The 27,435-nt window shown below is 32.8% G+C and overlaps 5 protein-coding genes across 5 annotated transcripts; 4 read left to right on the top strand and 1 right to left on the bottom strand.

Moving 5' to 3' along the window:
• Window positions 1-2,577: 2,577 nt before the first annotated feature.
• HELRODRAFT_135215 (hypothetical protein) lies at window positions 2,578-3,144 on the top strand (the record flags this gene model as incomplete). Its single annotated transcript, XM_009013785.1, has 1 exon — window positions 2,578-3,144. A coding segment is annotated over one exon (567 nt), but the record flags the coding sequence as incomplete, so codon positions are not given.
• Window positions 3,145-3,205: 61 nt separating this feature from the next.
• On the top strand, window positions 3,206-8,200 carry HELRODRAFT_190413 (hypothetical protein). The gene is made up of 9 exons (XM_009013784.1): window positions 3,206-3,397; window positions 3,508-4,089; window positions 4,179-4,292; window positions 4,398-4,686; window positions 4,754-4,910; window positions 5,028-5,172; window positions 5,758-5,874; window positions 5,943-6,515; window positions 7,072-8,200. Exons 2-9 carry the CDS (start codon window positions 3,570-3,572, stop codon window positions 7,626-7,628), a joined length of 2,472 nt encoding a protein of 823 aa, XP_009012032.1. The 5' UTR covers window positions 3,206-3,397; window positions 3,508-3,569; the 3' UTR covers window positions 7,629-8,200.
• A 2,884-nt stretch (window positions 8,201-11,084) lies between these two features.
• HELRODRAFT_168100 (hypothetical protein) lies at window positions 11,085-12,518 on the top strand (the record flags this gene model as incomplete). Its single annotated transcript, XM_009013783.1, has 4 exons — window positions 11,085-11,208; window positions 11,566-11,827; window positions 11,902-12,319; window positions 12,420-12,518. 4 exons carry the CDS (start codon window positions 11,085-11,087, stop codon window positions 12,516-12,518), a joined length of 903 nt encoding a protein of 300 aa, XP_009012031.1.
• A 7,191-nt stretch (window positions 12,519-19,709) lies between these two features.
• Window positions 19,710-20,465, bottom strand: HELRODRAFT_168099 (hypothetical protein; the record flags this gene model as incomplete). Its single annotated transcript, XM_009013782.1, has 1 exon — window positions 19,710-20,465. The coding sequence occupies one exon, from the start codon at window positions 20,463-20,465 to the stop codon at window positions 19,710-19,712; it is 756 nt and encodes a 251-aa protein (XP_009012030.1).
• A 4,355-nt stretch (window positions 20,466-24,820) lies between these two features.
• HELRODRAFT_168098 (hypothetical protein) lies at window positions 24,821-26,801 on the top strand (the record flags this gene model as incomplete). Its single annotated transcript, XM_009013781.1, has 2 exons — window positions 24,821-24,954; window positions 26,573-26,801. The coding sequence occupies 2 exons, from the start codon at window positions 24,821-24,823 to the stop codon at window positions 26,799-26,801; spliced, it is 363 nt and encodes a 120-aa protein (XP_009012029.1).
• Between the last annotated feature and the right edge of the window lie 634 nt (window positions 26,802-27,435).

Genomic DNA, 27,435 nt, shown 5'->3' with positions numbered 1-27,435 from the left:
TATCGTTTCTATTATTATTATTATTATTAATATTATTAATTATTATTTTTATTATTATTATCATTATTATTATTATTGTTATTATCATTATCATTATCATTATTATTATTATTATTATTATTGTTATTATTATCATCATCATCATCATTACCATTATTATTATTGTTGTTGTAGTTGTTGTTCTTTTTATTGTTGCTGTTGTTGTTGCTATCGTTGTTTGTATTGTTGTTGTCGTCGTCATCATTGTTATTAAAAGTATTATTATTATTATTATTATTATTATTATTATTATTATTATTATTATTATCGATGACGTTAAAATTATTAGCAACAATGTTGACGTTGTTAATTAATCTATGCGTAGGGAGAGTTGTTTTAATTTGTTGTTGGTTGTTCAATGTAGGTTTTTGCATTTCTATTAGAATGGCTTCAGCGAGTTTAAGATTTTGATATTGTTGGGTACTATAGATGATGGTTGTGTTGTCATTTAGTATACCTCTGGTGATTGTTGTGTTGTGTTTGTCAAGGAGATGGGTTTTAATGGCACCTTCTCTCTTATGCATCGTCAATCTCCGTGATAAATCCGTGGTAGTCATGCCGATATATGATGATTTTAGACGCATACAATCGTCAACTGTGTGTGTGTATATATATATATATACACACACACAAGTATGCACCATATATATAACCATATATTTATATATATATATATATATGTGTGTGTGTGTGTGTGTGTGTGTGTGTGTGTGTGTGTGTGTGTGTGTGTGTGTGTGTGTAGTTTTGTACATCGCTCAATACATTTAAGTGTGTTCTGAAACAAAGAACAAGTCATGATTTTGAAAATGTCAAAATATTGAAATAATTTTCTCCTTAACCAATGTTTCGATGAATGTTAAAATTGTGTTTTTCCATTAAATAAATAAATTTTATACATTTTCAATTTATAGATTCAACAAAAATCATGAAAAATTCTTTGATAACTTTGAACATAATTGTCCTGTTGATGTTATGTCATTTGATCTCATTCTCAAAATGTAAGTCCTCATGAAGTTTGTGCATTACTTACAGCAGTTTATTAAAAATTTTATCTGATCCTAACTACAATCAAGATACCTCATTGAAAATGTATAAAATTATTCATAATGTTTTTTGTTAAACAGCTGATTGCTATCTTAAAAGCGATCTTATTTTTCTCTTGGACCATTCTGGAAGCATAAGGGATGCAAATCCAACCAACGGATCATGGGACAACTGGGGACTGATGTTAGATTTTGTTGTCAGAGTTGTACAAAATTCGAACGTTAGTTACGACGGAGTTCATATCGGACTTTTAACTTTTGGAAATTCGGCCATCATCAGATTTAAATTATCGGACTACACAAATGCGAATGATATAATAAATGCAATCAGAAATTTGCCAGCTGGCGTTGGTGAAACTAACTTGTACGCTGGTCTATCACTGATGCGTACCATGTTTCAAGAATCCAATGGTGGTAGACCTGAAGCGCCTAAAATAGCTGTAGTGCTCACTGATGGGAAAGCTAATGTGGACCCTGAAAAAACTATACCGGAAGCTGAGAATGCGTTTTTTAAAGATGGAATTAAAATTTTTGTTATTGGAATAACAGACAAAATTGACGAAGATCAAATAAGAGATGTTTCTTCCCCCCCTCACTTGGAAAATGCAAATTATTGGAAAACTCCTGACTTTACCACTCTTAACACTATTTTAACGAGTTTGCAAGAAAAGACTTGTACGGAAGACAAACACGTTTATGATGGTCAGTTTACAATTTTTATTCGTTTTTTTAAATAATAGTAAAAACATTATTTTTATTTTTTATAAAACTCAGCATGTGTGGAAAAAGATATAGTGTTTGCGTTTACTTTTCCTGGTGACGTTACTAGCTTTGGTTATTTGAAAAGTTTCATGAAAAAATTTATTACCGACTATCTGAAAATTGGTCAGTCCGACGCTCGCGTTTCAGTTGTCAGTTACACGTACTACGCTCCTACTATACATTTTGACTTGCAGAAATATGAAAACGAAGATCAGGTCAAAACTGCTATTGATAACATACCGTTCTCAGCAGGAACTTCATCAAATCCTGTGTTAGCATTGAACGTCGCCAAAGATAAGATTTTCAACAACAGCCGCGAAGTTCAAAAAGTTATAATATTATTTATTGGATATTCTCTAATAAACCCTAGTGAGGTAATAAATGCGGCAAAATCAATAAACAATTTCGGTATACGAATCATTGCATTTGACATAAATAGTCTAGTTGCAGTTAATGACTTAGAAAAAATTGGAACCAAGCTTCAAGACTACGTGCGTACAATAAATTATAGATACATCCAAAGCAAGGTCCCTCAAGTTGGCAATCTTGTGTGCGGTGCTCAAAGTGGTTAGTGTTTAAAAAGGATTTTTCAAACAGAAATTTTTATGAATATATGTATTTGTGCAAATCTTATAGTTTTTTTTAACACTTATAAAAAAATAATTCAATATTTTTTAAAAATCGTTTTTCAAATATTTAAAATCTACCAGAAACAACATGCCCTAGGAAAGCAGATATTGTGATAATTCTTGACGAGTCAACTAGTATAGTATCTGGATCCAACGGTAATCAGAACTGGGAGTCCATAAAAAACTTTGCAGTGCAGATAGCTGATTCTTTTCCCATTTCAACTGATTTAACAAAAATTGGAATTCTAAAATTTTCAACTTCAGCAAATGTTAACCAAAAAATTGATTTAAATAGATACCTCACAAATTCCGATTTGAAAAGTGCCATTTTAGCTTTTGATCTTGTTGGTGGAGAAACAAACATTGCGGATGCCTTAAGAAATGGTCGGAATATGTTTTCACAAAGCTTGGGATCGAGACCAGATGCTCCTCACATTATGATTTTACTGACAGACGGTCAAGCAAATCGTGAAGCTGAAAAAACAATCATTGAAGCAAACATGACTAAAGCTGCTAATATAATCATTTACACAATTGGTGTAACAAGTCAAATAGACGAAAATCAATTGAAAAACATTGCTACCGCTCCGTCCGATAGTCATTATTTTTATGTCACTGAATATTCAAAACTGGATAGTATTATAACTGATTTAGTAGCACAATCGTGTAAAATGGCTTTCACAGTATCAACAACAACAAGAAAGACAACGACAACGACTAACCCATCTACAACAACAACGACATCAACAACAACAACAACAAAAACAACAACGACATCAACAACAACTACGACTACTACACGTCCAACAACTACTACGTCTACCACCACCACAACAACGTCAACTACAACAACTACTACGTCTACCACAACTACTACAAAAACCAGCACAACTACAACAACTTCTACTAAAAACCCGATCGTTTGTTAGTGCTTTTATGTATTAATTATTATTATACCATACCATACCATTATATAACATCAGTTTTTTTTACTTTCGATTTGTACTCTTAGTAAAAACTTTGTTTTTGAACAGTGCCCAATTCGAATTGTCCCAAGAAATCAGATGTGGTGTTTGTTGTTCACCGATCAACCAACATGAATGTTAACTTTTTTCACGATTATTTACTTGCATTGATTAAAGATGTTGCATCCAAATTGGATATTGACAGCCGATGGAACCAAGTAGCTGCTGTTTCATTTAGTGACAGAGCCAACGTGGAATTTTATTTCACTAATTTTTCTACCTCAGCCTCTCTTCAAATGGCCATAGACAAAATTTCTTATGGAGGATATGGAACAAACTTGGCGTCGGCTTTGAATCTTGTTCGAACTTCATTGTTTTCGGCGGCAAATGGAGCGCGTGTCAACGATAAAACAGTCTCAAAAGCTGTTGTGGCCTTAATCAACTATCCATCTGATGATCCAGTGGTTGTTCTCGAAGAAGCAGATTGTATGAGAAATGAAAGTATTGGGATATTTACAGTAGGCTCTGGAAGTATTCTCAATCGATTTGAACTTGCGGCATTGGCATCTTCTACAAAGAACATGGCAACTGTTGATAGCTCAAGAAGTTTGCCCACACTTTCGGATCCAATCAAACGATTTGCTTGTGGAGGTGTGTTTTAAAAACAAACTCCATTCAAATAATCATTTTAAAATATGCATAAAATGTGATGTTGTTAAATGCAAACTATCCTTATTCAGATGACAATAACTGCATAATAAATCCATGTCTCAATGGAGGAACGTGCAGAGAAATAGCCAATCAAGTTATTTGTGATTGTCTACCTGGATGGACTGGATCTTTTTGTAACGAAAGTAATTATTTTGCTGTTCAATAATATTTCAATAATATTATATTCATTTGTTAGAAACATTGAACTCGATTTTAGTAATAACGTCCGCTGATTAAACATTTTACAGCTTGTAAAAATGGTGGTGATATCATTTTCGCAATTGATGCGTCATTAGGAATAGAATCAAACACATTCTTCAACGTAACAAACTACATCGGTAATATAGTTAACGCGATGAATATAAATGGAAATCTTGACGGACCATCTTTCAGCAGGGTGGGGTTGTTCACCTACGATGGGAATTCCGTAACGACATACTTCAATTTCAGTACCTACAAAACTAAATCCCAAATAATCGCCGCTTTAAGAGTTCCGTTTCAGTCGAAATCTAGTTCTAGAATAATTAAAGCCCTAGAGTAAGTAAATGATTTCATTTAAAAAAGTTAAACTTTTAGTTGCTATTTCTGTTAAATAAAACTACAGGACGGCTGATTTGATGTTTCAAAGGGAGGACAGAGTCAACATACCAAATTATTTAGTTGTCGTATCTGATGGTGATTATGACGAAAGTAACGACGGTCTGAAAAATTTGTGGCTTAAATCTGTTTCTCTTAGAGAAAAAGGCATTAACATATTAAGCGTAAGCATAATTTGAAAAATAAAAAAAAAAAACAATAAATTAATAATTGAATATATCAATTAAATTATACGAATTGACACACTGCTAAAACGATTTCATGTAAATTTAAATGGAAAGGTTGGAATTGGCAGTGCTCCATACATGAGCCCACAACTGACGGCCATCGCCAGCAATGGAAGGTCCAATGCTTTAATAGTGGCAGATGCACAGAGTCTGAAGGAAAACAGCACCGTTTCATTCATCACTAATCGTCTATGCAATAGTTTGTTTTCGTTTTGAGATACAATTTTCTATTCTCATTTTTAGTTAAAATATTGAAATTCAAAGTTCAAAATATGAATTTTGAATGTAATTGTTTCAACGAATATCATAATTTAATATCTACATTCAATTTAAATTAAATTTCATTCAATGTATTTGTTATTTGACATTGATGTAATAAGTTTTTTTTTAATATAACTAAGTAACATTTAACTTTTCCATTCTGGCATTTGACTTTGCTAAAATTATATGTTTCTGTTTCCTGACTGAATATAAATAAGTGGTGTGCTGAGGCCTTTTGCTCAGTTATGTCAATTAATAAAAATATAAATGAATAACAATAATAATATTAATAATAATTATTATTATTTATTATTATTATTACCAGTATAATTATGATTAATATTAAATCTTATTGAAAAATGTAATAATGTTTATAATTTTATGCAACAATTTAACAGTATTATGTAAATGGTATATTAAATGTTAATAAATAAAATGTTAATATTAATGATTGTGATATCTGATACTCTTCGTAATTTTGTGAAACATCGTTAACAAAAATTTATCTATGTTTAAAAAACAGATATTAACTACTGTTCATCAAATCTGTGTAAAAATCCAGAGACCTGCACTTCAAGTGTTGGTAATTATTTCTGTGGACCCTGCCCCTCCATGACCACCGGAACATATTGTGAAAGGGGTAGGAATATTTGTCATAATTTTACTTGCAACACGATTGTTTTTAACTAAATCAAAATTATTTTGAAGGATGTACCGGCGAAATTGACTTGGCTTTCTTGTTGCTCAGCGGAGGGGTCGTGCATCGTGAAAGATTCCAAAATCTGACGAACTTTGCAATAAGTATAGTCGAAAGCTTGGATATATCTCCACAGAGAACACGTGTTTCTTTAATATTTTGGGCTAACGAAGCACAAGTAGCCTTCAACTTAAATTCATATACCAATAAATACGACGTAATTCAAGCAATAAAGCTATTGCCTTACTTCATGGCGGGAGGCAACAACATGTCTGGTGCATTGAGACTTTTGAGGAGAAACGTGTTTAACCAAGCAAACGGAGATAGACCAAATGTTAAAAACGTGGCTATTTTAGTTACTAATGGACCATCGACCATAGATGTCAATTTAACTGTACCAGAGGCTATTCAAAACAGAATAGATAGAAATTTGTTAATTCCGGTCGCTCTTGAAGCAAATATGTTTAATTCCTTTGAACTTTATGGGATAGCAAGTGAGCCAAAATTATCAACGCTCGTCAAAGTAGAATTTTTTCGCGATCTGCCTGCCAAAGTACCCTCCATATTGCAGACTGTTTGCAACGGTTGGTCATAAATTTATTTATTTACATGATAATTCATTTGAAAGTGAATGTTACTTAGGTGAAAAGCATTAATTAATTTCTAATTAATTAATTTCTAGACGGTAAAGTGTGCCAGTTCAATAATTGCAACAACCAGGGCACCTGTTTAGATGACTACATGACATATTGGTGTAGCTGCAACGGATCTTATGGAGGAAGAAATTGCGAAAGAAGCAAGTTTTTTAATTCGTTTCTAACAGTCAAAAATAAATTTATTTTATATAGTTATTTTAATATCATCCTTTATTATAAAATGTGCAAAACGGAATAAAATTCTTTTTTGGTCATTGGATCTATGATCAGAAATGTTTATTTAAATGTTTCCTATAGTTAAAGTATTAATATAATGATTCACGTTCATAATATTAATATAATAACATAAATTTTATCTAATTATATTAGCTGACATTTGAAATTTACTTTCAAATAATTTCAAACAATATTCTAACCTACACACACTCACACAAAGTTGAATATCATTTAAATAACAACAATTATTTTGCAACATGACACGCAGACTGCAACCAGAGGCTCGATGTGATTATTTTGCTGGACATATCCGGCAGTACAGAGGAGGAATCCCTGAACAACATTGCGCTTACCAAGCAGATAATTTACGGCCTTCCCATCGACAACGATAACGCCAGAGTTGCAATGGTTGCCTATTCAGATGATGTCTCATTCCAAATGACACTTGACGCACAGATACGCAACAAAATGAATCTCATCAACCTCATCGATTTCAATGCCGCAGCTGGAAAAACAAACACTCCGGCTGGCTTCGATGCAATAATTAACAACATTTTAAACAAAAGAGGCGATAGAAATGATGTGCCAAACTATGTAGTTGTCATTACAGACGGCGAATCGAACGTGAACCAGGGCCAAACTATTCCAAAAGCAAACATCATCAAAAACGGGGGATCAATCGTTGTAGCGGTTGGCGTGGGCTACACTCCAAATCGTGATGAAATTAGAGGCATTGCTACTAGTGACAATTACGTTTTCTATTATCCTCCTACTAAAACCGCTGTCGAGGTAGCCAACTCTATACTAGACAAATTTTGCAATTAATTATTTTTTCTTGACATTATATAGACGCAAATTCGTTGTTATCTATTGAATTGATTCAGTTTAGTTTGATGTTCCTTGCCGCCTTCATGTGAATCAAACGAGATGTAATGCTACGACAACTTATTATCACTGTCAGCTTATAAATCTTTGTAGCATTTATCATTTATTTCGTCAGTCTCACCGAAAATAAATTTTTTAATTGCATAAGTTGACGGAAAATGACGGTCCACAATCTTATTACCTTGCTCAAGTAATTGAAATGTTTTTAGAAATATATTAGATTTTATAAATAGAAAATTTAATTGAAATGTAAAATAATTACCATTTTGTTTGCAAGCAAAAGCACGATGGTAGTGACTAAAAGTATTCATTTGTATCTGTGATTGATTTGAAATAAATTTGATGTGACTCCACAATCATTTAGAAAATTTTCCATTTCCTACATTTTTAAGTTTCAACTAGTGATTTCAAAAACGAAATTAGAAGTTTCAATTATTTTCAGTTGAATTTTTGCTTATCGTTGAGCTTATAAATGTTTTAGTATTTTGTAAAATAAATAATGTTAATATGATTGGCATTTTTAATATATTACATTAAAACTAACATATTCAAATATCAAATTGGATTTTTTAAATCAAAATAAAATTAAAATTAAAAAAATTACCTTCTATAAAAATAAATAATTTACAAAAAAAGAAAACTCGATATGAATGATTAAGTTAAACAGATCTGATTCCAATGATTTTTTGAATCTGTGGTAAGAATTTCGATGCAGTTGATTTGTGCAAACTTGTTGAGACAGTTGATCGGTAACTTGAAGGCATATTAAAGTTGGGAAAATGTCAAAAAGAGAAATACATTTTAAATAAAACAATTTAATGTTTACGAATAAATACTGCACTCACTCATATATACATTGTAGCAGACATGTTATGCCTTTGGTTCGTAAACCTTCCAGTGACAGTATAAAGATGTGGCCTACAGTCCGTCATGACTCATGAGACATCGTTTTTGTCTCGTCTAACGTCCACACCCCAATATCAATTTATAATTGTTGAACACGTGATAATATTCAATAAATTTTAAAACAATTTCGTTTGACCACCAACTTTCAAATAATCTGTTTTAACATATCAAATTAAAATTTAAAATTGTTTTCTCTAAATAAATAAATTTTTAATAATTTTTTAAGTAATTAAAAAAAGCTAAAATTCTACCGGTGAAATATATATATAGGTATCGAATATAAAATTAAATTTTATTCATTCAAAAAGAATGATTAAGAGACAACAAATTTCTGTCAAGTCACCGTTCTTCTTTCTTTGCTTGGACCGGGATTCTTTAGAAAGTTCAGACTATATAGTATAGACAATTGTTCTATTTACACTATTGATCATTTTAATTATTTTTTAAAAATTGATTTTTAATTTACATGTGGTGTATTTACGTATGAATTTTTGTATGTACGTATGCATGTGTGTGTATATATGTGTATGTACATTTTTATTTTATTTAAACAATCATGATCATAGTTGTGTTTTGTTATTTTATTATTATTTTCCTTAATTTTAATTTAGTATTAATTTTAATTAATTTTATTTTAATTCTATTTGAATAATGTATCGCATAATGATTTTTAACCAGAGAACATATGTGTATATGCATTTGTGTATATATGTATATTACTTTTACAAAGTACATTAATTTGATTTTTTGTATTAATTTAGACATTTTCATAAAAATTGTAGGGTTCTTATTTATTTGAGATTATATCTTTTTTAGGGCCCTTTTTTATGTTTCATTTTTTTTATGCGTTACATGGAATAAACTTGTTTAAAAAAATGAATGAATGATAATTAATTTAATTTATATTATATATATTTATATAAAATAAAATAATAAATTTAAAATATGGTCTAGATTTAATTACATTTATATTTACTACAACATGTGATAATTATTATAACTATTTAGATGTACATGGCTGTTGGTGCAGACAAATACATAAATCTGCAAACTATTAGACACTCGATCAAACGCATCAGCAAATTTGGTTTAAATGACATCAACAACTAAATTCATTATCAAAAGCTTATCACCAATCATCCAAAAACTTGAGCAAATGAAGAGTTTTAGTGGAAGAGTGGTGGTATCTATTACAAAAACATACTGTCTATAGTCGAGAAATTATTCTTATCGAAGAACATTATAAGTGATCTTTAATGATTGATTCCTAAAGCTTACAACATATACAATACAAAACAAACGGTCTATAATTTAAAAGTTTACGTTTGTGCCCTTTCTTGAAAATGGGAGCAATAAGGCTGTGTTTAATGTTTCCGATCGCCCGAAATTTTTCAAATTTCGAATTCAAGTTGTTGAAATTGTCTTAACATTAATCCAAGTGTTTCTTCACCAATAGCAAGGTAATTGAAGGTTCACCCAAATTTCAATCATATCAATGGTGTCCCAATATTCACGAAATAAATATACTTTCAGTCACGAATGATTTAAACAAGCTGCTATTTATATTTTTGTTTTTTATAAAATGGTTTGTTTGATGTTTATAAATTTGTCCTTTTAGGCTGATGTGTGGTCATATTGTTTTTAATAATGTTAGGCAGTTACAAATTTAGATGAATTGTTGTTAACTACCGCTCAGTGACTTATTTCCATTTTTCTTTCATTTTAGGAAAGAACATTTATATCTCCAAAAAGGCCTTCCCATTTTCTTGCAGTCTCTCCTGTTCACAAATATTAATCATCATTTGTTTAAAGAAAGTATTTTTGCATAGTATTTAAGATACTATAAATCTAAAACATAAACCCAAATCGCAATAAATTTTTGTTAAATTCTTAACACTATGCGGAGTGGGGTGAAAAAAAGATATTGTTATAACCGTGCTACCGAACGCACTAGATTCTAGTGTATTCTGGAATGTTCTAGTGACTGCAGCATTCTTGAGTATGCTAGAATCGGACCATCTGGAAGAATCTAGAAACGACGCTTGCGAAGAGTATATAAGCGCACGTCGCAGGAAGATTCGTGATTAGTGATATTCGTGATTAGTGATATTCGTGATTAGTGATATTCGTGATTAGTGAAATTCGTGATTTTGTGAATAGCGATTCGGTGAATTATTTAAAGCGATATTTGATTTGTTTGTTGACGTGGTCATAGCGATAGATTTTGAACGATTTAAAAGTTAATTGTTGCGTTAGTTTGAATTTACTGGAAATAAACGATTAGTTGATTTTTTCTGTAAATAAAGTTTAATAACTAATAATAGTTAATTTCTTCTGTAAATAAAGTTTAATAACTGTTTGGAATATTTTATTCAATCGAGGATTTGAACTCGTCGCATCGTAAATTGGTTACGACAGCGAGTATTATAACATTGGTGTCAGAAGTGGGATCTTCGACCAGCGAATTACTACTCGTAGAAAAAGAACACGATGTCAAAACTGTGTGGTTTGAACGTAGTTCAGCTACGAGAAGAACTAAAGAAACGAAGCCTTGTCACAAGTGGCAACAAAGAAGTACTAATAGCACGTCTGAGAGAAGCTCTCATTGACGAACGTAAGAACCCAGACGAATTCAAGTTTGATGGTGCTGACGAAGACAATGAAATTAGCACAGGCACGTTTACAACCGCTAAAATGATGTAACTTCTGCTTAGTATGTCAACTGAAATGAAACAGATCAAAGAACAGTCCGAACGACAGTCCGAACGACAGACAGAAGAGTTAAAACAACAGACAGAGTAGTTAAGACAGATCAAAGAACAGTCCGAACGACAGTCCGAACGACAGACAGAAGAGTTAAAACAACAGACAGAGGAGTTAAAACAGATCAAAGAACAGTCCGAACGACAGTCCGAACGACAGACAGAAAAGTTAAAACAACAGATCAAGGAACAGTCCGAACGACAGACAGAGGAGTTAAAACAGATCAAGGACCAGCTAAAACACGTAAAATTGGAAGTGGCAGAACAGATTGAAGAACAGTCAACAAGAATAGAAATGAGCGAGCAGAAACTTGATCGTCAGACCGTTGAGGTAGATCACAAGATAGACAAATTGAAGCGAGAATTGGAGCAATCCAAAAAAATGGCTATGCCGTTAGATCACGCATCCGGAAGAACTTTGAAGGTACCAGCATTTGACGGAGAGATGTCTTGGAACGTTTATAAAACCCAGTTCGAAGTAGCGGCAACTAGTAACTGTTGGAACGGAAAAGAACGAGCAACAGCACTGATACTGGCCCTGCGAGGTTCAGCAGCACAGAGGTTCTTCAGACGATTCCGGCGGAGAACCACTTCAACTATGAAGTTCTGGTTAGCGCGTTGGATTTACGTTATGGTGAAGAACACATGAAACAGATTTATCGGTCTCAGCTTAGAAACAGAACGCAACGATCTGGTGAATCCATTCAGCAGCTGGCACAAGATATCGAACGGTTGACATTGCTGTCGTATCCGACATCAGACCCCGAGCATAGAGACGAAACTGCCCTGGATACGTTTATCAAAGCCCTTCGTGATTCGGAACTCAAACAATCCCTTCTCTTGTCAGATAAACGAAAACTCAAGGATGCCGTTGCGCACCGTCTCACTTTTGAATCGGCAAAGCAAGCATCAAAAAGTGACGTACGTCTACGCCAAGTACATGAAGAATGCTCTTGCCAGAAGGTGGTTGTAAAACGCAAACCCTAACAGCATGGTGTACCCCAATGCTGGATTTGTGGTGAAAAAGGCCATCTACGTCGTGATTGTAAACACCGCCTAAAAGATAACTACTGCCGAAATTGCGCGACAAGATGGCGCAAAAGAAGAGAAGATGATCATGTATCACGATTGGCCCCTTCTAACGAAGGGGCGGAAAAGCTAATAAGAGCCAACTTTGTGGGGCAGAGGTTGGCTAGTGGAATTGACGCCCCCAGTACCGTAATTAACGTTTCCAGACTACATCGAAATCGAAACGACCTATGGCTGAACGGAAAAGTTGATCAACGAGAATGCGTAATTACAGTCGACACCGGAGCAACAAAATCGATTTTAAGATCTGATTTGGTACCCAATCTGAAGAAAGAGACTTCTAACAAATAAATCCTTCGAACAGCTACCGGAGGAACAGCACCAGTCTATGGAAAGATTCTCCGTACTGATCAGCTAGGCGACTTGTTATTCGAAGGTTCATTCTTAGTCGCGGATATCATCGACGAATGCATAATAGGTGTCGACTTTCTGACAAAATATGGGTTCAAAATTGACTTAGAAAAACGCATTCTTAGATGGAGAAATACAGAAGTGATAATGGGGGATAACGACGAAAAATGTATTCGAGTGACAGTCGATTGTGACTTAGAACTACCGCAATCATCTGAAAACATCGTATGGGGCAAGTTGAATTGCGATCCTGGGGGCCACTAGTTCTATTTGACGGAGCCAACCTCAACGACAAATGTACAGAACGTGGTCATTGGAAAATGCCTGGTAGAAGCGAACAAAAATGGTCTTATTCCTGTCAGAATAATGAATACCGCTAAACACACTATTAGAATTAAAAAAGACGAGGAAATAGGTAATTGCCAATCAATAAATTTGGTGAAATCATTAGATATGGAGCAACAGGAAAAGGTTCTACCAACTGACAAAAGTAGACTCAAAGAACTTACCAAAAATCTACTGGATGAACTCAATTTGAATCAAGAAGACCGTCTAAAAGCCGAGGCGTTGATTGCTGATTTTGCAGACGTGTTTTCAACCGGTGACAATGACCAAGGTAAAACAGCTCTGGTAACTCACCAAATTGATATTCAGGATTCGAAACCGATCCGACAAGTACCACGACGTCTTCCTCTAGCAAAACAAACAGAAGTAAACGAAATGATAACGACAATGCAGAATCAAGGCGTCATCGAACCGTCATCAAGTCCCTGGATTTCGCCAGTTGTTTTGGTAAAGAAGAAGGACGGCACTACCCGTTTTTGCGTTGATTATAGGAAGTTAAATGATGTGACTAAAAAGGACAGCTATCCGTTACCGAGGATTGATGACATCATGGACACCCTATCTGGCTCAAGTTGGTTCTCTACGCTTGATTTGAAAAGCGGATACTGGCAAGTAGAAATCGACAAGAACGATCGCGAAAAGACAGCGTTTTCTATCGGATCGGGGTTGTGGCAATTCACCGTCATGCCATTTGGATTGTGCAATGCTCCAGCTACATTCGAGCGACTGATGGAATGTGTATTGCAAGGTCTTAACTGGAAAACCTGTCTTATCTATTTAGACGACATAATTGTTCTAGGAAGAACATTTGACCAACACGTCGAAAACTTACGAGAGATCTTCACAAGACTTCGGGTGGCAAATTTAAAGCTGAACGTTAAAAAGTGCAGGTTATTTTCTAAAGAAGTTAACTATTTAGGACATGTGGTATCTTCAGATGGAGTTCGAACCGATCCCAGCAAGATAGAAATTGTGAAAGACTGGCCAACTCCAAAGGATAAAAATGAATTGCGCAGTTTTTTGGGATTGGCAACGTACTATCGACGTTTTGTAAAGGATTTTGCAAAAGTTGCCAGACCTCTCCACCAACTTACCGAGAAGGACCGAGTTTTCAACTGGAATACCCTATGCGACTCAGCATTTGAAAAGTTAAAAGTTGAACTATGTGATGCTCCTTTGCTAGCATATCCAGTTCGTGGCAAGACGTTTGTGTTAGATACTGATGCAAGTAACAATGGAATCGGAGCCGTCTTGTCACAGCATATAGACGGAGAAGAAAAGGTGCTAGCGTATTATAGCAGAGGATTCACAAAGCCCGAACGAAACTATTGTGTGACCAGGAAGGAGTTACTAGCAATAGTCAATGCAACAAAACACTTCCACAAGTACCTTTATGGACAGAAATTTCTTCTCCGAACTGATCATGCAGCGTTAAGATGGCTCCTCAACTTCAAGGATCTTGAAGGAAAGATGGCCCGATGGTTGGAACGTTTACAAATGTACGACTTCGAGATCGTGCACCGCAAAGGAACAACTCATAGTAATGCTGATGCTCTCTCACGTCGACCATGTTTACCAGGATGCAAATATTGCTGTCGTCACGAGGAGAAGATACAATCGGAAGACATAAGAGCAACAGCAATATCAGCGGATGACGGTTGGACACCGACGGATCTTGCTGATGCACAGTTTGCGGATGAGGACCTACAACATCTGATCACATGGAAGAAGGAGGGCAAGCGACCGGACTGGCAAAGCATTTCAGAATATAGTGCCGTGTTAAAGGGTTATTGGGCTCAGTGGGACTCTGTATTTGGAAGGGAATTTGCTGAAACGAAAATGGGAATCAGCTGATGAATCAAAACACCGCATGCAAGTTGTAATACCAAGAAGTAGAACGACCGAAATCCTTGATGAAATGCATGGCGGCCCTTCTGGGGGACATTTAGGAGTGAACAAGACCCTTGACAAAATACGAGAAGGATTCTACTGGCTTCACGTTAGAGAAGATGTAGAGAGCTGGTGTCGAAAATGTAACACATGCGCTTCAGTAAAAGGACCCAAAAGAAGGCTAAAAGGAGCAATGCAAATCTACAATGTTGGTGTCCCCTTTGAACGGATTGCTACAGATTATGGAAACCTTACATTCTGGTTGTAGCGGACTATTTCAGCAAATGGCCTGAGGTGTTTCCAATACCAAACTAAGAAGCATGTACCGTCGCTGAGGAAATTGTACTCAATTGGATAAGTCGATATGGTGTCCCATTGGAACTCCACTCAGATCAAGGTCGAAATTTTGAGTCACAACTGTTTGGTGAAATGTGCAAGCTGCTGGGTATAAACAAAACTTGAACGACACCTCTTCACCCACAGTCTGACGGTATGGTGGAACGATTTAACCAAACCCTGATTGAACATCTGGCTAAAGTAGTCGACGAAAATCAACGGGATTGGGATCGTCATATGCCATTGTTTCTTATGGCATACCGGAGTGCTATCCACACAACTACTGGAGAAACGCCATCAAAAGTTCTGTTTGGGACTACCTTAAGAACTCCAGCTGATGTGAAATATGGCGTACCACCTGAACCACACCAACCATTAACAGAATACGTGGATAATCTTCGACAGCGATTAAACCATATCCACCGTTACGTACGCCTTAAAATTATGAAAAACACGGAGGCGGCCAAAACCAGATACGACTTGAAAGGAAGCAGTGGCGGTTTTGCTGTCGACGAGTTAGTTTGGCTGTACAACCCACAGCAAAAGAAAGGACGTTTTCCAAAGCTCCAGCGAGGGTGGGAAGGACCTTATCAAGTCATCACCCGCTTGAATGACGTCGTCTACCGTATTCAGGAATATCGGAAGCCGAGAGCAAGAATGAAGATCGTTCATTTGGATAGACTGGCTCCGTACCATGCGGACACCGGAACGAAAGCTGTTCGGGACGAACAGAACTAAGAAGGGGGTAATGTTATAACCGTGCTACCGAACGCACTAGATTCTAACGTATTCTGGAATGTTCTAGTGACTGGAGCATTCTTGAGTATGCAAGAATCGGACCATCTGGAAGAATCTAGAAACTTTTTGATTTATTTAAAGCGATATTTGATTTGTTTGTTGACGTTGTCATAGCGATAGATTTTGAACGATTTAAAAGTTAATTGTTGCGTTAGTTTGAATTTACTGGAAATAAACGATTAGTTGATTTCTTCTGTAAATAAAGTTTAATAACTAATAATAGTTGATTTCTTCTGTAAATAAAGTTTAATAATTGTTTGGAATATTTTATTCAATCGAGGATTTGAACCCGTCGCATCGTAAATCGGTTACGACAGCGAGTATTATAACAATATCTTCAAAAACTTGTTTATACCGCATATAATTTTTCCTAAAGTTGAATCATGTGCAACGTCCCATAAATACGATACTTTTGTTGTATTTTTGATTTTAATTATAATTCACCTCTATATAAATTTGATAATTTAATAATTTATTTTAACGCATTTTATTTTATCATTTTTTTGACCTAACAGTACCCTCGAGATTTAATGCACAAACTAGTAAGATCTAACGAAAGTTGGAATGAAACTTTTTTATTTGCCATTTTTGGTCAAACATGGTTTGTCATCGTGTGACTCATTTCTTAACAATTAGTTAAGAATGTGGTTGGCCTGTGATGGCCTAGTGGTTAAGGTCGCCTGCGTGCTGTTTCGTAGGGCTTGAAGTGTCTGGATTTGCAATATTTGGGGTGAAATTAGAAATAGTTTAAAATAGCTGAGCTCGTATTGAACAGTTTTGGTAGAATTAATTTGTTCACCTTTTAAAAATAATTCTTAAATTTGTTTGTTCTAGTCGGGTGATGACTTTTTAAATGCTGTCAAAACTTTATAATGTGATGCATCAAGTATGCTTTAAAAATTTGAATTAAGTTAACAATTTACTTACTAGAAAGAAACTTAATTAGTTTTCCTAACTCATTTTCAAAAAACAAAAATTTTATATTAGACGAAAAATGGGAAGACTTTTATCAAGATTCGACCTGGTTTTATGGAATTATTTTAACCAGTCTCATATGATCAGCAATCGCTTTAAACACGCTTGAATAGTTTTGTTTTTTAGTGGCACATTTTTTTAACATTCAATAACTTTTACTGTACCGACCCATAGTTTTATTTCTAATTATTCTCAGGTGTGGAACATTCTGATGTATTGAATTCGATGTATGCAGTCTTGGAATATGTAAATTTAGGAAGATTTGCAGTTGGGCAGTATAATTTCACTCGTTTGATGAATGGTTTTAGAAGATTCCATGCAATTGAAGGTGCTGAATACATATTGGAAATTAAATTAATCCAACGATTCGAACAGCGAATCAAATTCCGTTATAAAAGAGTTAGTCTGACAAAACCTATGGGTGATTTCTCAATAGTCTGGTCTTATATAAGCGATAGCAATGAGAAAGTGTATGTAATTTCTGTTCTGATTATAAATTTGGGAAATGATATTTTATCCGTTGTTACATCATTTATTAAAAATTGCATCACAAAAAAAGATAATTCTTTTTTGTTATTAATATTTGTTCACGATGTTAACCATGACGAACAAAGTAAAACTGGCGTGCAATCAACACAATGGGTTTATTTGCAAAGATTTAAAGATGAAACCTTTGTTATACATATTTCAGTGAAAGATAATGCATTCATATCTAAATTCAGCAATGAAGGTAATTTTGGCTAAAGTGCATCTTCATTCGATCGTGTTTATCGCTCTCGTAAATGTTGACCTAATTGACAAAGTGAGGTAACCTTGGAAAATAAACATTTTTCAGAGAATAAAACATTTCTCGGTAGATAAAGCGAATGGAATTATTAAAAAATAACAAAAAATGAAAAATGTAACTTGTGCAAGAATAAACAGCTGAAAAATTAACGACCCAAGTTCAAGTTATGTGTGAATGTATCATAAAAGTATCAGCAAACTGGAAAATAATAATTCTGTTATGATCTCTTTAAAGCTTATACCATTTCGATAATTTAATTAAATTGTTGGCATCCAGATTTTTTATTTTTGTTAATGTAAATCTTATTTTATCTAATCAAAATATTTAAACTAGATAAACTGAATAAAAACGTTACGATTGTCATCGCTTAGAATTTCTTGCCGTTGAAAGCTGTGTCATCATCCATCTATTGTTAAGGAAATGTTGATTTTAATAACTTTTATATTAGATACTAGATAGTCATTCGTTTTTTTGACGCTCAACTTAACGATCTGTTTTCTTTTTGTATACGAAAAGGTGTTCGCTGTCTTCGCAGCATTTTTGGAATAAGATGGTGGCACAAAACACCTCTCACAGATATGTTTAAGACTGCATGTACTACACCGGCCAAATATCTATTGTTACAACAGCTGCGCTGGATAAGTAATGTTATTCGTATGGCGGAGTCTCATCTACCTCGTAGATTGTTATACTGCGAACTATCAAATGGCTGTCGTTAAGTCGGTCGGTCAAAGAAGCGATTCGTTGATCAAGTGAAAAGCGTACTTCAGAAATGTAACATCAACTTGACTGGACTTGAAAAAATAGCGAAAGATCGGTCTACATGAAAGAAGATTTGTAAAGCTGGTCTCACAAGTTTTATGTTGGAATGGACAAATGCCTCTTACAGGCGTCGACTTATACGTCATGCAGCAACATCAAGAGAATTGAAACCAACTGATCTTCGATGCCCCCATTGTGGTAAACTGTGCGCATCAGATTTTTGATTAAGAAGTCATCTACAATCTCAACAGAAAGATGAATGTCACTTAATAGTGGTATATATATATGCAATGCATGTGTATTCGTACGTATGTTGTGTATGTATGTATATATGCATATATATATGGTATATATACATACATATATATATATATATATATATATATATATATATATATATATATATATATATATATATATATATATGCAATTCATGTGTATTCGTACGTATATAACGTTTATATAATCTGATAATTATATTTTTACAAATTACTGGTTTTTTGGCTTTGTTTAATTTTTGTCTTAATTTCCCAGATGAATAAGCAGCATCAACTTTTCGTCTGTGCCGTTTAATTAAAAGCTAAAGGAAATAGTCACTAGTTTAATTTAATATTTAACTTGAAGCATGTTTATTTAATTTATAATGTATTGATTTATGTTTAATTTTATTTGCGATCTGTCTCAATTTTATCTTAAAACCTAAAAAATGTGCATACTTTTACATATTTCTTTTGTACACATTATGGACGTTTTTTTGCTTTCAAAGTTTAAATTATTAAATTTTGGTTACTATTAATTTTTCATATTTTTGTTTTGTGTCCTTATATTATATTATTTATTTTATAAATTTAAATTCTATTAAAAAGAAAAATGATTTAAAATTGTTAGTTATTAAATATTTTCAATTAACATAAACCATACCATTTTCTTGATAAGTTAGAAATAAACTTAACAAATCATGATCAAAAGCGTAGATGACCCAAAAATTGTCAAAAATATCAAAAAGGTGAATCCAATTTTTTACCGCATATATTTTTTATCTTTGAATTCTTGCCAAACGTCCTCGTTAATTATTTCATCGTAGCTTGGTACATTACTAACAAATGCAAAAAATTCTTCCCACAATTCTTCCGGATCAACTTCAAAAAAGATTGAATGCTTGGCAATAATTGTCACTATATCAAAACTGTCAACCAAACATTCATACTTATTTAACACCACAAGGACCCATTCCTCGTTCGATGTAAGGAAAGGTTTTTTGCGATGATGTTCCAATACAAGTTCAGGTGTAGCAGGGTAAATTAATGGACCATCGATAGCGTTATGTTCGTTCAACAAACTTTTGCTACTCCAGTTTTCACGATCTGGATCGTATAACGTTTCTTTCATATTTTTCTTGTCTCCAATTTTTTCAAGCCAGCCACATTTTTTCAATTTGTTCTCGCTATTTACATTTTCATCGTTGTGACCTTTTGAAAACAAACTTGTTCTAAGAGATATCTTGCTAAGTTCATTTTTTTGTTGTAGGGAATAACGTCTTTTTGAAAGAGTTGCTGATATTTTAGTCATAAATTTATCTTTTGAATTGTTTGCGTCATTTTTCTTGTCATCGCTACTGGGATTAAAAACTTTTAATTTTTGAAGATCACTATTTAGTACTTCCGAGCAATCTATCGACAAATGACGCGTCGATTGTATTTTTGATTTTTTCGATGGAACAAGCATTTCCAAAAAAAAGTTTTTTTTATTTGACAGTTCTTTTTCCTTTGATTCCATTATTTTTTTTTATTTACCTGATATGTAATAATTAATTTAGTAAAAAAATTCAATCGATACATATTTTTAGCTATCTATTGTATCAAAGTAAATGCTTGCAATACTTGCAAAATTTTTGCTAGCTTGCAATGCTTGCAAAAATTATAATTAATTGGGTGAAACTATTCAGTAACAACGTTGAGAGCAGAAAACAGACCAGTGCAATAGCATTAATATCATTAAGATTGTAGATGAAAAAAATCTTTCCATGTATGGTAAAAAATTTGCCAGTTCCCTGCGATAGGCAACATTGTTCCAGGTTAACCTAAAATTAGAGCTGCATCGTAGCACCATCAACTTTGGTGTAATGGAAAAGAGGCAATGTGTTTGAACAAGGATTGCCACTCAGTAGCAGTACTCACTGGACCTCTAATTTAACAATTCCACAATCAAAAGCTGTGCAGTAAGCTTCGGAAGATTTTTGTAAAAAATTGAATATGTATAATAACGTAAGGCCATTAATTGGATCCATGTAATTTTGCGCTTAATAAATTATTTTATAAAATTAATATGGGATCTGATTACTTCGATACAAATTATTAATTAATTCATAATTAATTTTGAGTAAAATATTTTATTATTTAACATTGTAAAAGAAAAGAATCAGCGTATGGTAAAAATTTTGTTGTAACTTGCATACAATTCAAATAATGTAACCTCATTAGATTAAAATATCAATGGAAGAGAATTTAAACAAATAAACAGCAGAATTTTAATTAATAACGTAGACAAATCAGTAAACTTTTTAAAAATATACGAACTTTATAAGGATTATTTAAAAACAAACGAATCTTTCTGTTGTATGCGACGAAAGTTTGGAAAACTTTTTAGAGCAATTATTATTTTTTATATTTTCATTACTAAATTCACTTTCAACATGACATGTGTTTGTAGTTTTCCTTGGTGTTCATATAAAATGTGATAAGTTAATTCAATTTATTATTCAATACTACATACGCATACGCAGGCAGGTATGGTTGCTAAAACGAAAAAGTTACGCCAAGTGGTATCCGTAGACGTGTTGGAACAAACAAATCACTAATGACAAACTATTTATCATTCGCTATGAAATTAATGATGGAAAGAATTCAATTATATACAGATATATATATATATATATATATATATATATATATATATATATATATATATATATATATATATATATATATATATATATATATATATATATATATATATCAATGCGTGATGTTAACGAACCGACAGAACTATATGGATTGAAAGTATGGATGCAATGATGCATGGATGGATATATTATATAACAACCCTTATAAATATTTAAGCAAGTTTTGCCGACATAAGCCCGCATGTATGTTTTTATGTATATATATATATATATATATATATATATATATATATATATGATAAAATACACACACTCCCTCACTCACACACGCACACACACACACACATATATATATATACATTTAAAATTATATATAAATATACATTTAAAATAAAAAATAAGTTATCTCGTCCTGCCTTAAAAACTCTTTATTACGTTTTTATTTATCCTCACCTAACTTAGTGTATATTTCTCTGGGGCCAGTGTCCTAGAAGTCATCTTAATATTTTATTAATTTCTCAAAATAGATTTTGAGAATTTTTTTTCAATTTAATTTTCAATCTTGATCCTTATGCACATATAAGTTCTCCCTTTCTCAAACATAATATTTTGTCTTTCATACTTGCCAACATTAAAATTTTCAAAAGTTTTTTTTTAAATTTTCACATTATATATACATCATATATTTATATAATATATATATATATATATATATATATATATATATATATATATATATATATATATATATATATAGTCATGTATACATATATTTATTTATTGTTGTCATAATGTTTTTTGTTTTTTGTACAATCATAATCAATAGTGTTTTAATTCAATATCAATCAATTAGTTTAAAAAGCGCTTTTACCGCGATGTTCAACAGCGCTCGTCAATGAATTTTGCCAACATATGGGTCTTGAGATCCGCTCTGAACTTTGTAAGTGATGGAGAAGTAGTCAGAGAGGGAGGTAGAGAGTTCCAAAAAAAAGGGCCAGAAAAAGCAAATGCAGATTTAGCAAAAGAGTGTTTAACACGAGAGAACAAGAAGACGATCGTAAACCAGGGCGTTTAGGTTCGATTAAAATATCTGATAAGTACTTAGGAAATTATTTAGATTGAGACTTATACATAAATGTGCAAATTTTAAAAATTAGACTAAATTTTGTAGGTACCCAGTGCAAGAGAACAAGATATGGAAATATATGAGAAAAGAAAGGGTCAAGAGCAACTAGACGAGCAGCAAAATTAAAAGTTTTACTTAAAGGATAGAGTGTAGAATCAGGAAGACCATAATCAATCCTAGATAAGACTAACAAAGTAACAAGAAGGAGAAGAGTAGGATCTTCAAAAAAGGCAAGTTTTTTATTCTACGTAGATGAAAGTAAGAACTTCTAGTAACACTATTAAACTGAGAAAAGAGAGACATACTAGAATCAAAGATAAAGCCTAAACTACGAAACTTGTGGGAAACATCAAAAGTTTTAGAATCAGTTTTAGATATCATCGATATTGCAATATGGTTAAATTAAATAAATAATCTGTCGGCATTTTCTTTGTTGTTTTGTTAAAATCATAATCATCATCGAAATTATACTAACTAAAATATCGGCATACGAATGTTTTTGTTGATGTTTTGTTAGAATCACAACCATCACTAAATACGCAATGAAGGTAAAAAAATATGGTTTTATTGATGTAATTGTGTTAGAAACTTTTAGAAAATCGGCGTTCTGTATGATTTCGTGTTCCTCAAATTTTTAAATTTATTATTAAATTCCAATATTTCAATATTTCACTACTGGTTCTTAGCTGAGCAAAAAGCGGGCAAGCAGGCGTCCCGCGGACACCGAAGCAGAACGCGGAACATGGAGGGCGAAAGTCGGGACTGTCCCGCCCAATTCGGGATGGTTGGCAACTATTCTCATTCCTGTCACTACATTTATTTTTCGTCCATCATTGTCTACAAATTGTTAAACAACTGCATAATTATATAATATATATTCGGTAGATTTCATAAATTCTATATACATATATATATATATATATATATATATATATATAATATATATGCACTGGATTAAGACCGTCATAAATGCAATTATTGACGAAAATTACCGCATGTTTCGCGTTATATTATATACATATATATAATCATCTGTAAGCGTGCATCTATTTATTCATCCAACAAGGTGCATGCAAATATTAAATGTTATGCCGGTTTGAGAAATATTCTTATAGCACTTTATGTTTTATTTAAGCGCTTTATAAATTTACGATAATAATAATAATTTTCCCAAAAATAAAAAGTTTGTGTATGTGCGTGTGTGTTTAAATTCAGTCGAAAACATGAATGGAAATTAAAACGAAAAAGCATTAACTGATGTTTATTATAAGTTTATCATAGAAATTTCATTTTAAATGCCTCATGTGCAGTGTGCACTTAATAACTTTTTTAAAATTCTTCAAGTGCACACACAAATCACAGATGAAAGTTTTTAATAACGAATAGTTTTTTTTAGTTTTTTATTAGTTTTTATAAAAAAAATTTTTTGAATACAGAATTCAGTAAGAAAAACGTTGTTAAAGAATGAGCATGCTTCTCACACTAGGATGGGTGCCGCTCACAAGGCGTGCCAAAATTGCCTCTAAAATTATCTTTTTTTATATTTTTATTGCTAAAAAACATACTGATTACAAAAATTTCATTGGTTCAACGGCGTTTGACATTTTGCCGGTAAATAAAAATATTGGATGGTTTACTAGTAGTTACTAATATTCCTTACTTAAATATTTGATTGCATGCAGCGAGAAATTGGCAGACGATTTATGAAAATACGCAAATTAAACTCCATATTTGGTTTTCTATTAAAAGTGAAAGAACGTGAAAAGTTAATTTAAAAAATAAAGAAAGCACTGGTTAAATCTGGACAGTTTTTGTAATACAGATTTTCATGGGAAAGAACATTATGTAAAAATAGGCGGCTGTAATGTGTAACTCCTCGATAGAAAAGAAATGGAACCTAAACTTCAACATAGCTTCTTGTTTTTATTATTTCGTATAGGAAGACGTTTTTCTAAATGTTATAAATCCTTTCTAAATCATTTATTCAGTCATTGCGTTATCATGAAGTCTTCGTGTGATCCTAAGAGAGGAGGAGCAAACCAGTGTCATGCACCAGCACCATGCATCATTTTGCTTGTGATTTTGTCGATTTCATCAAACTAAATGACCTTTTTAGTGGAACAAGTTATCGAAGGCAACGTGGTGTCAATCGAAGAAGCTGCATCACCTGAACAAACGAATCTGGCATATTTTTTGAAGCATTACAAAAACTGTCCTATAAATAGATCGTATTCAACGTTTGTTTTGATTTGACAATAAATGTAAATTGACAAGTTAATTGTTTGCAATTATGTTCTATTTTTCAGTTTTATAAAATACCATATGATATAAAAGGTTTCTAAAAATTGAATTAGTTGATGAAAAATTCATCTCCATTACTCTCCACTAGATTTGCCACCGTTCAATTTAGAAAATGCAACACTACGGCATAAATATAAAACAGATTTGTATAACAAATTCTCTGCTTTCATGGTCTGGTGGGAATCCGCCAATGAGGAAATATTACTTTGGATCAACAATTTGTTCATTCTTTGTATTCAACACAATGCCTTGATATGATTTGTTCAATTTATATATCATTTAATGCAGTGGACCTTTTTCTTTATATAAAATAACTTTGCTACTTTTCTAATGTTTCGAGTTTCGCGTGTTAACACTTTTTTTTATAAAAAATAAACATTGTATCTTTGTATCACATCTCACAACGGTCTTATTTATTATAATTTTTTATTATCACATCTTTACTGCTACGACATCTCTCCATCTATAGCTGAAATTTTTATTCTGCACTTGCTTGTTAATTCCTAAAAAGTTTTTTGCTAGCAAAAAGTTGTACGTAATTATTTACATATTAACATTCATTGAAACCGCCGACACTGATATGCTATGTTTTGATCTGAGATGAATATGTTTTCAACATTGAAGAAAACATGTTATCAATGGAATATTAATAAAACCAAAAACAGAATCATATAACAAAATAATAACAATAACAGTTGGTAAGCTAGCTTAGTCGGTAGAAGTGCCATGTCTTGTGCTGTTACCACTTGATGGCCAGGTTCGAATAATGTCTGTCCAAAACTCAAATTCTAGACTAGGTATCATACGCCACTCTTGTGTGGTGTCTGTACAATTTCTGTGGCACAAAAGTTTAATTATAAGTATAAATGACATGTAAGCAGTTCTGTGTTTGACAGAGCAGCATTGTAAAGAACAAATTAGAAATGAATAAGCAAGCAGAAAAAAAGTTTATTCGTTTATTCTAACTTTCATTTAAAACGCGATGAGGTTTTTATACTCTTTAAATGCAATTGCAATTTAACTGCAATGTATATCATGATGTAATTATAGCGAAGGACGTCTATAATTGTAATTCCTATTTTAAATGACTGACGAGTGAAGGTTCCCTGCACCAATTATGGCAAATGTATAATAATCTTCATGTGAATTCGTAATTCCAGTAAGTATATACCGAAAAAATACAAAAATTGAAGGGGTAAAACGTAATTTCAAATAACCGTAATTTTTCAACTTATATAACTTTATCAGTGATTGTCCTTTTTTGAACTTTGATAACTTTGATAATTTTAAGAGGAAAATTCATCAAAAATAATATCTTCACACGTGGCCGGCTATTTTTCTAATTATTACACATGTGTGAAATGATGAATTCTGGATGCATTATGGAATATGATAGACGAGCATAAATTGTTTGAACCAGTTCGCTACAACGACCTAGCAATTTTATAACTGAACCAGTGCAAAACAACTTTAATTTTTTTTATTGGATAAATAAATTTAGATGAGTTTTTCTTTTAAAAACATAATTGAAAACAATTACAATTAACACACTAGTTGCGCGATTTTAGTCTCCGAGACGTATCTCGGGTTATATTGGAGACATAACCTGTTTCAGTTGAGCTTTTGTAAGAGAACACCAAATCAGGGAGAGCAGTGCGTGGGAGTAAAAAGAAAAAAGAATAGTATCCGTTTGGATAGGCTGGACACCTGTTTCGCCCCTACCGGGGACTCATCAGCACCTCGAATACCTATCAGAATCGAATCGCAGTTTCTCCTTATATAGCCCGCACAAATCACCTTGTTAGCTCGTGGTGTTTTCATTTATCATTGAAGATTGTTAGTATTAATTTTTAGGATTTGCAATCCGACAACCCCCGTCTACGAGCCCGTTGCAAGCCTATAGACTTCCGACAATTTTACGCTTACATTTGCATATTGTTTTAATGATGAGACAATCATTACAAAAACTTTTGATCTCATTTTCAATATTGCTTGCATAGATATTCTGAAGATGTGCATAATGAGTTTTCACTTGTTAGAAAACGTAGCGTGAGTGACGACTAAAAAGAAGTCATAATAGTTTTTCTAAATTTGTTATCTTGCTTCATTTTTATTTTTCCAGCCGACAGAAGAAAATGTTCAAAATCAGTAGATGTTAGCTGGGTTAAATTCCAGAAGCTAATGAGTTTCCAGTCTTGCATTTTGTGCGTTCACCAATGTTTAAATTTTCACGTTCTTTTACTCGTTTCATTCAAAACACTATAATGTAAACGCTAAGCAAGACAATAAAGAACGGCCTCTCTAGACGACCTATGATTCGTAAATCATGCAACATGGTCTACTAATGCGTACCAGTCTTAAGATTTATCTCCGACATAAGATCTGCTACAAACATATGCTACAAATTGAAAAATAGC

Source organism: Helobdella robusta (genome assembly GCF_000326865.2).
Source record: "Helobdella robusta unplaced genomic scaffold HELROscaffold_12, whole genome shotgun sequence".
In the NCBI taxonomy this organism is placed as follows: Eukaryota; Metazoa; Annelida; class Clitellata; order Rhynchobdellida; family Glossiphoniidae; genus Helobdella; species Helobdella robusta.
This window is presented reverse-complemented; position numbering and strand designations above follow the sequence as displayed.

Excerpts from the sequence above, each read along its gene's own strand:
- HELRODRAFT_190413 (XM_009013784.1), top strand. The coding sequence starts at position 3,570 with ATGAATGTTAACTTTTTTCACGATTATTTACTTGCATTGATTAAAGAT. Across the intron at positions 4,090-4,178 it reads CAAACGATTTGCTTGTGGAG|ATGACAATAACTGCATAATA; the intron begins GTGTGTTTTAAA and ends ATCCTTATTCAG. Across the intron at positions 6,516-7,071 it reads ATTGCAGACTGTTTGCAACG|ACTGCAACCAGAGGCTCGAT; the intron begins GTTGGTCATAAA and ends CATGACACGCAG.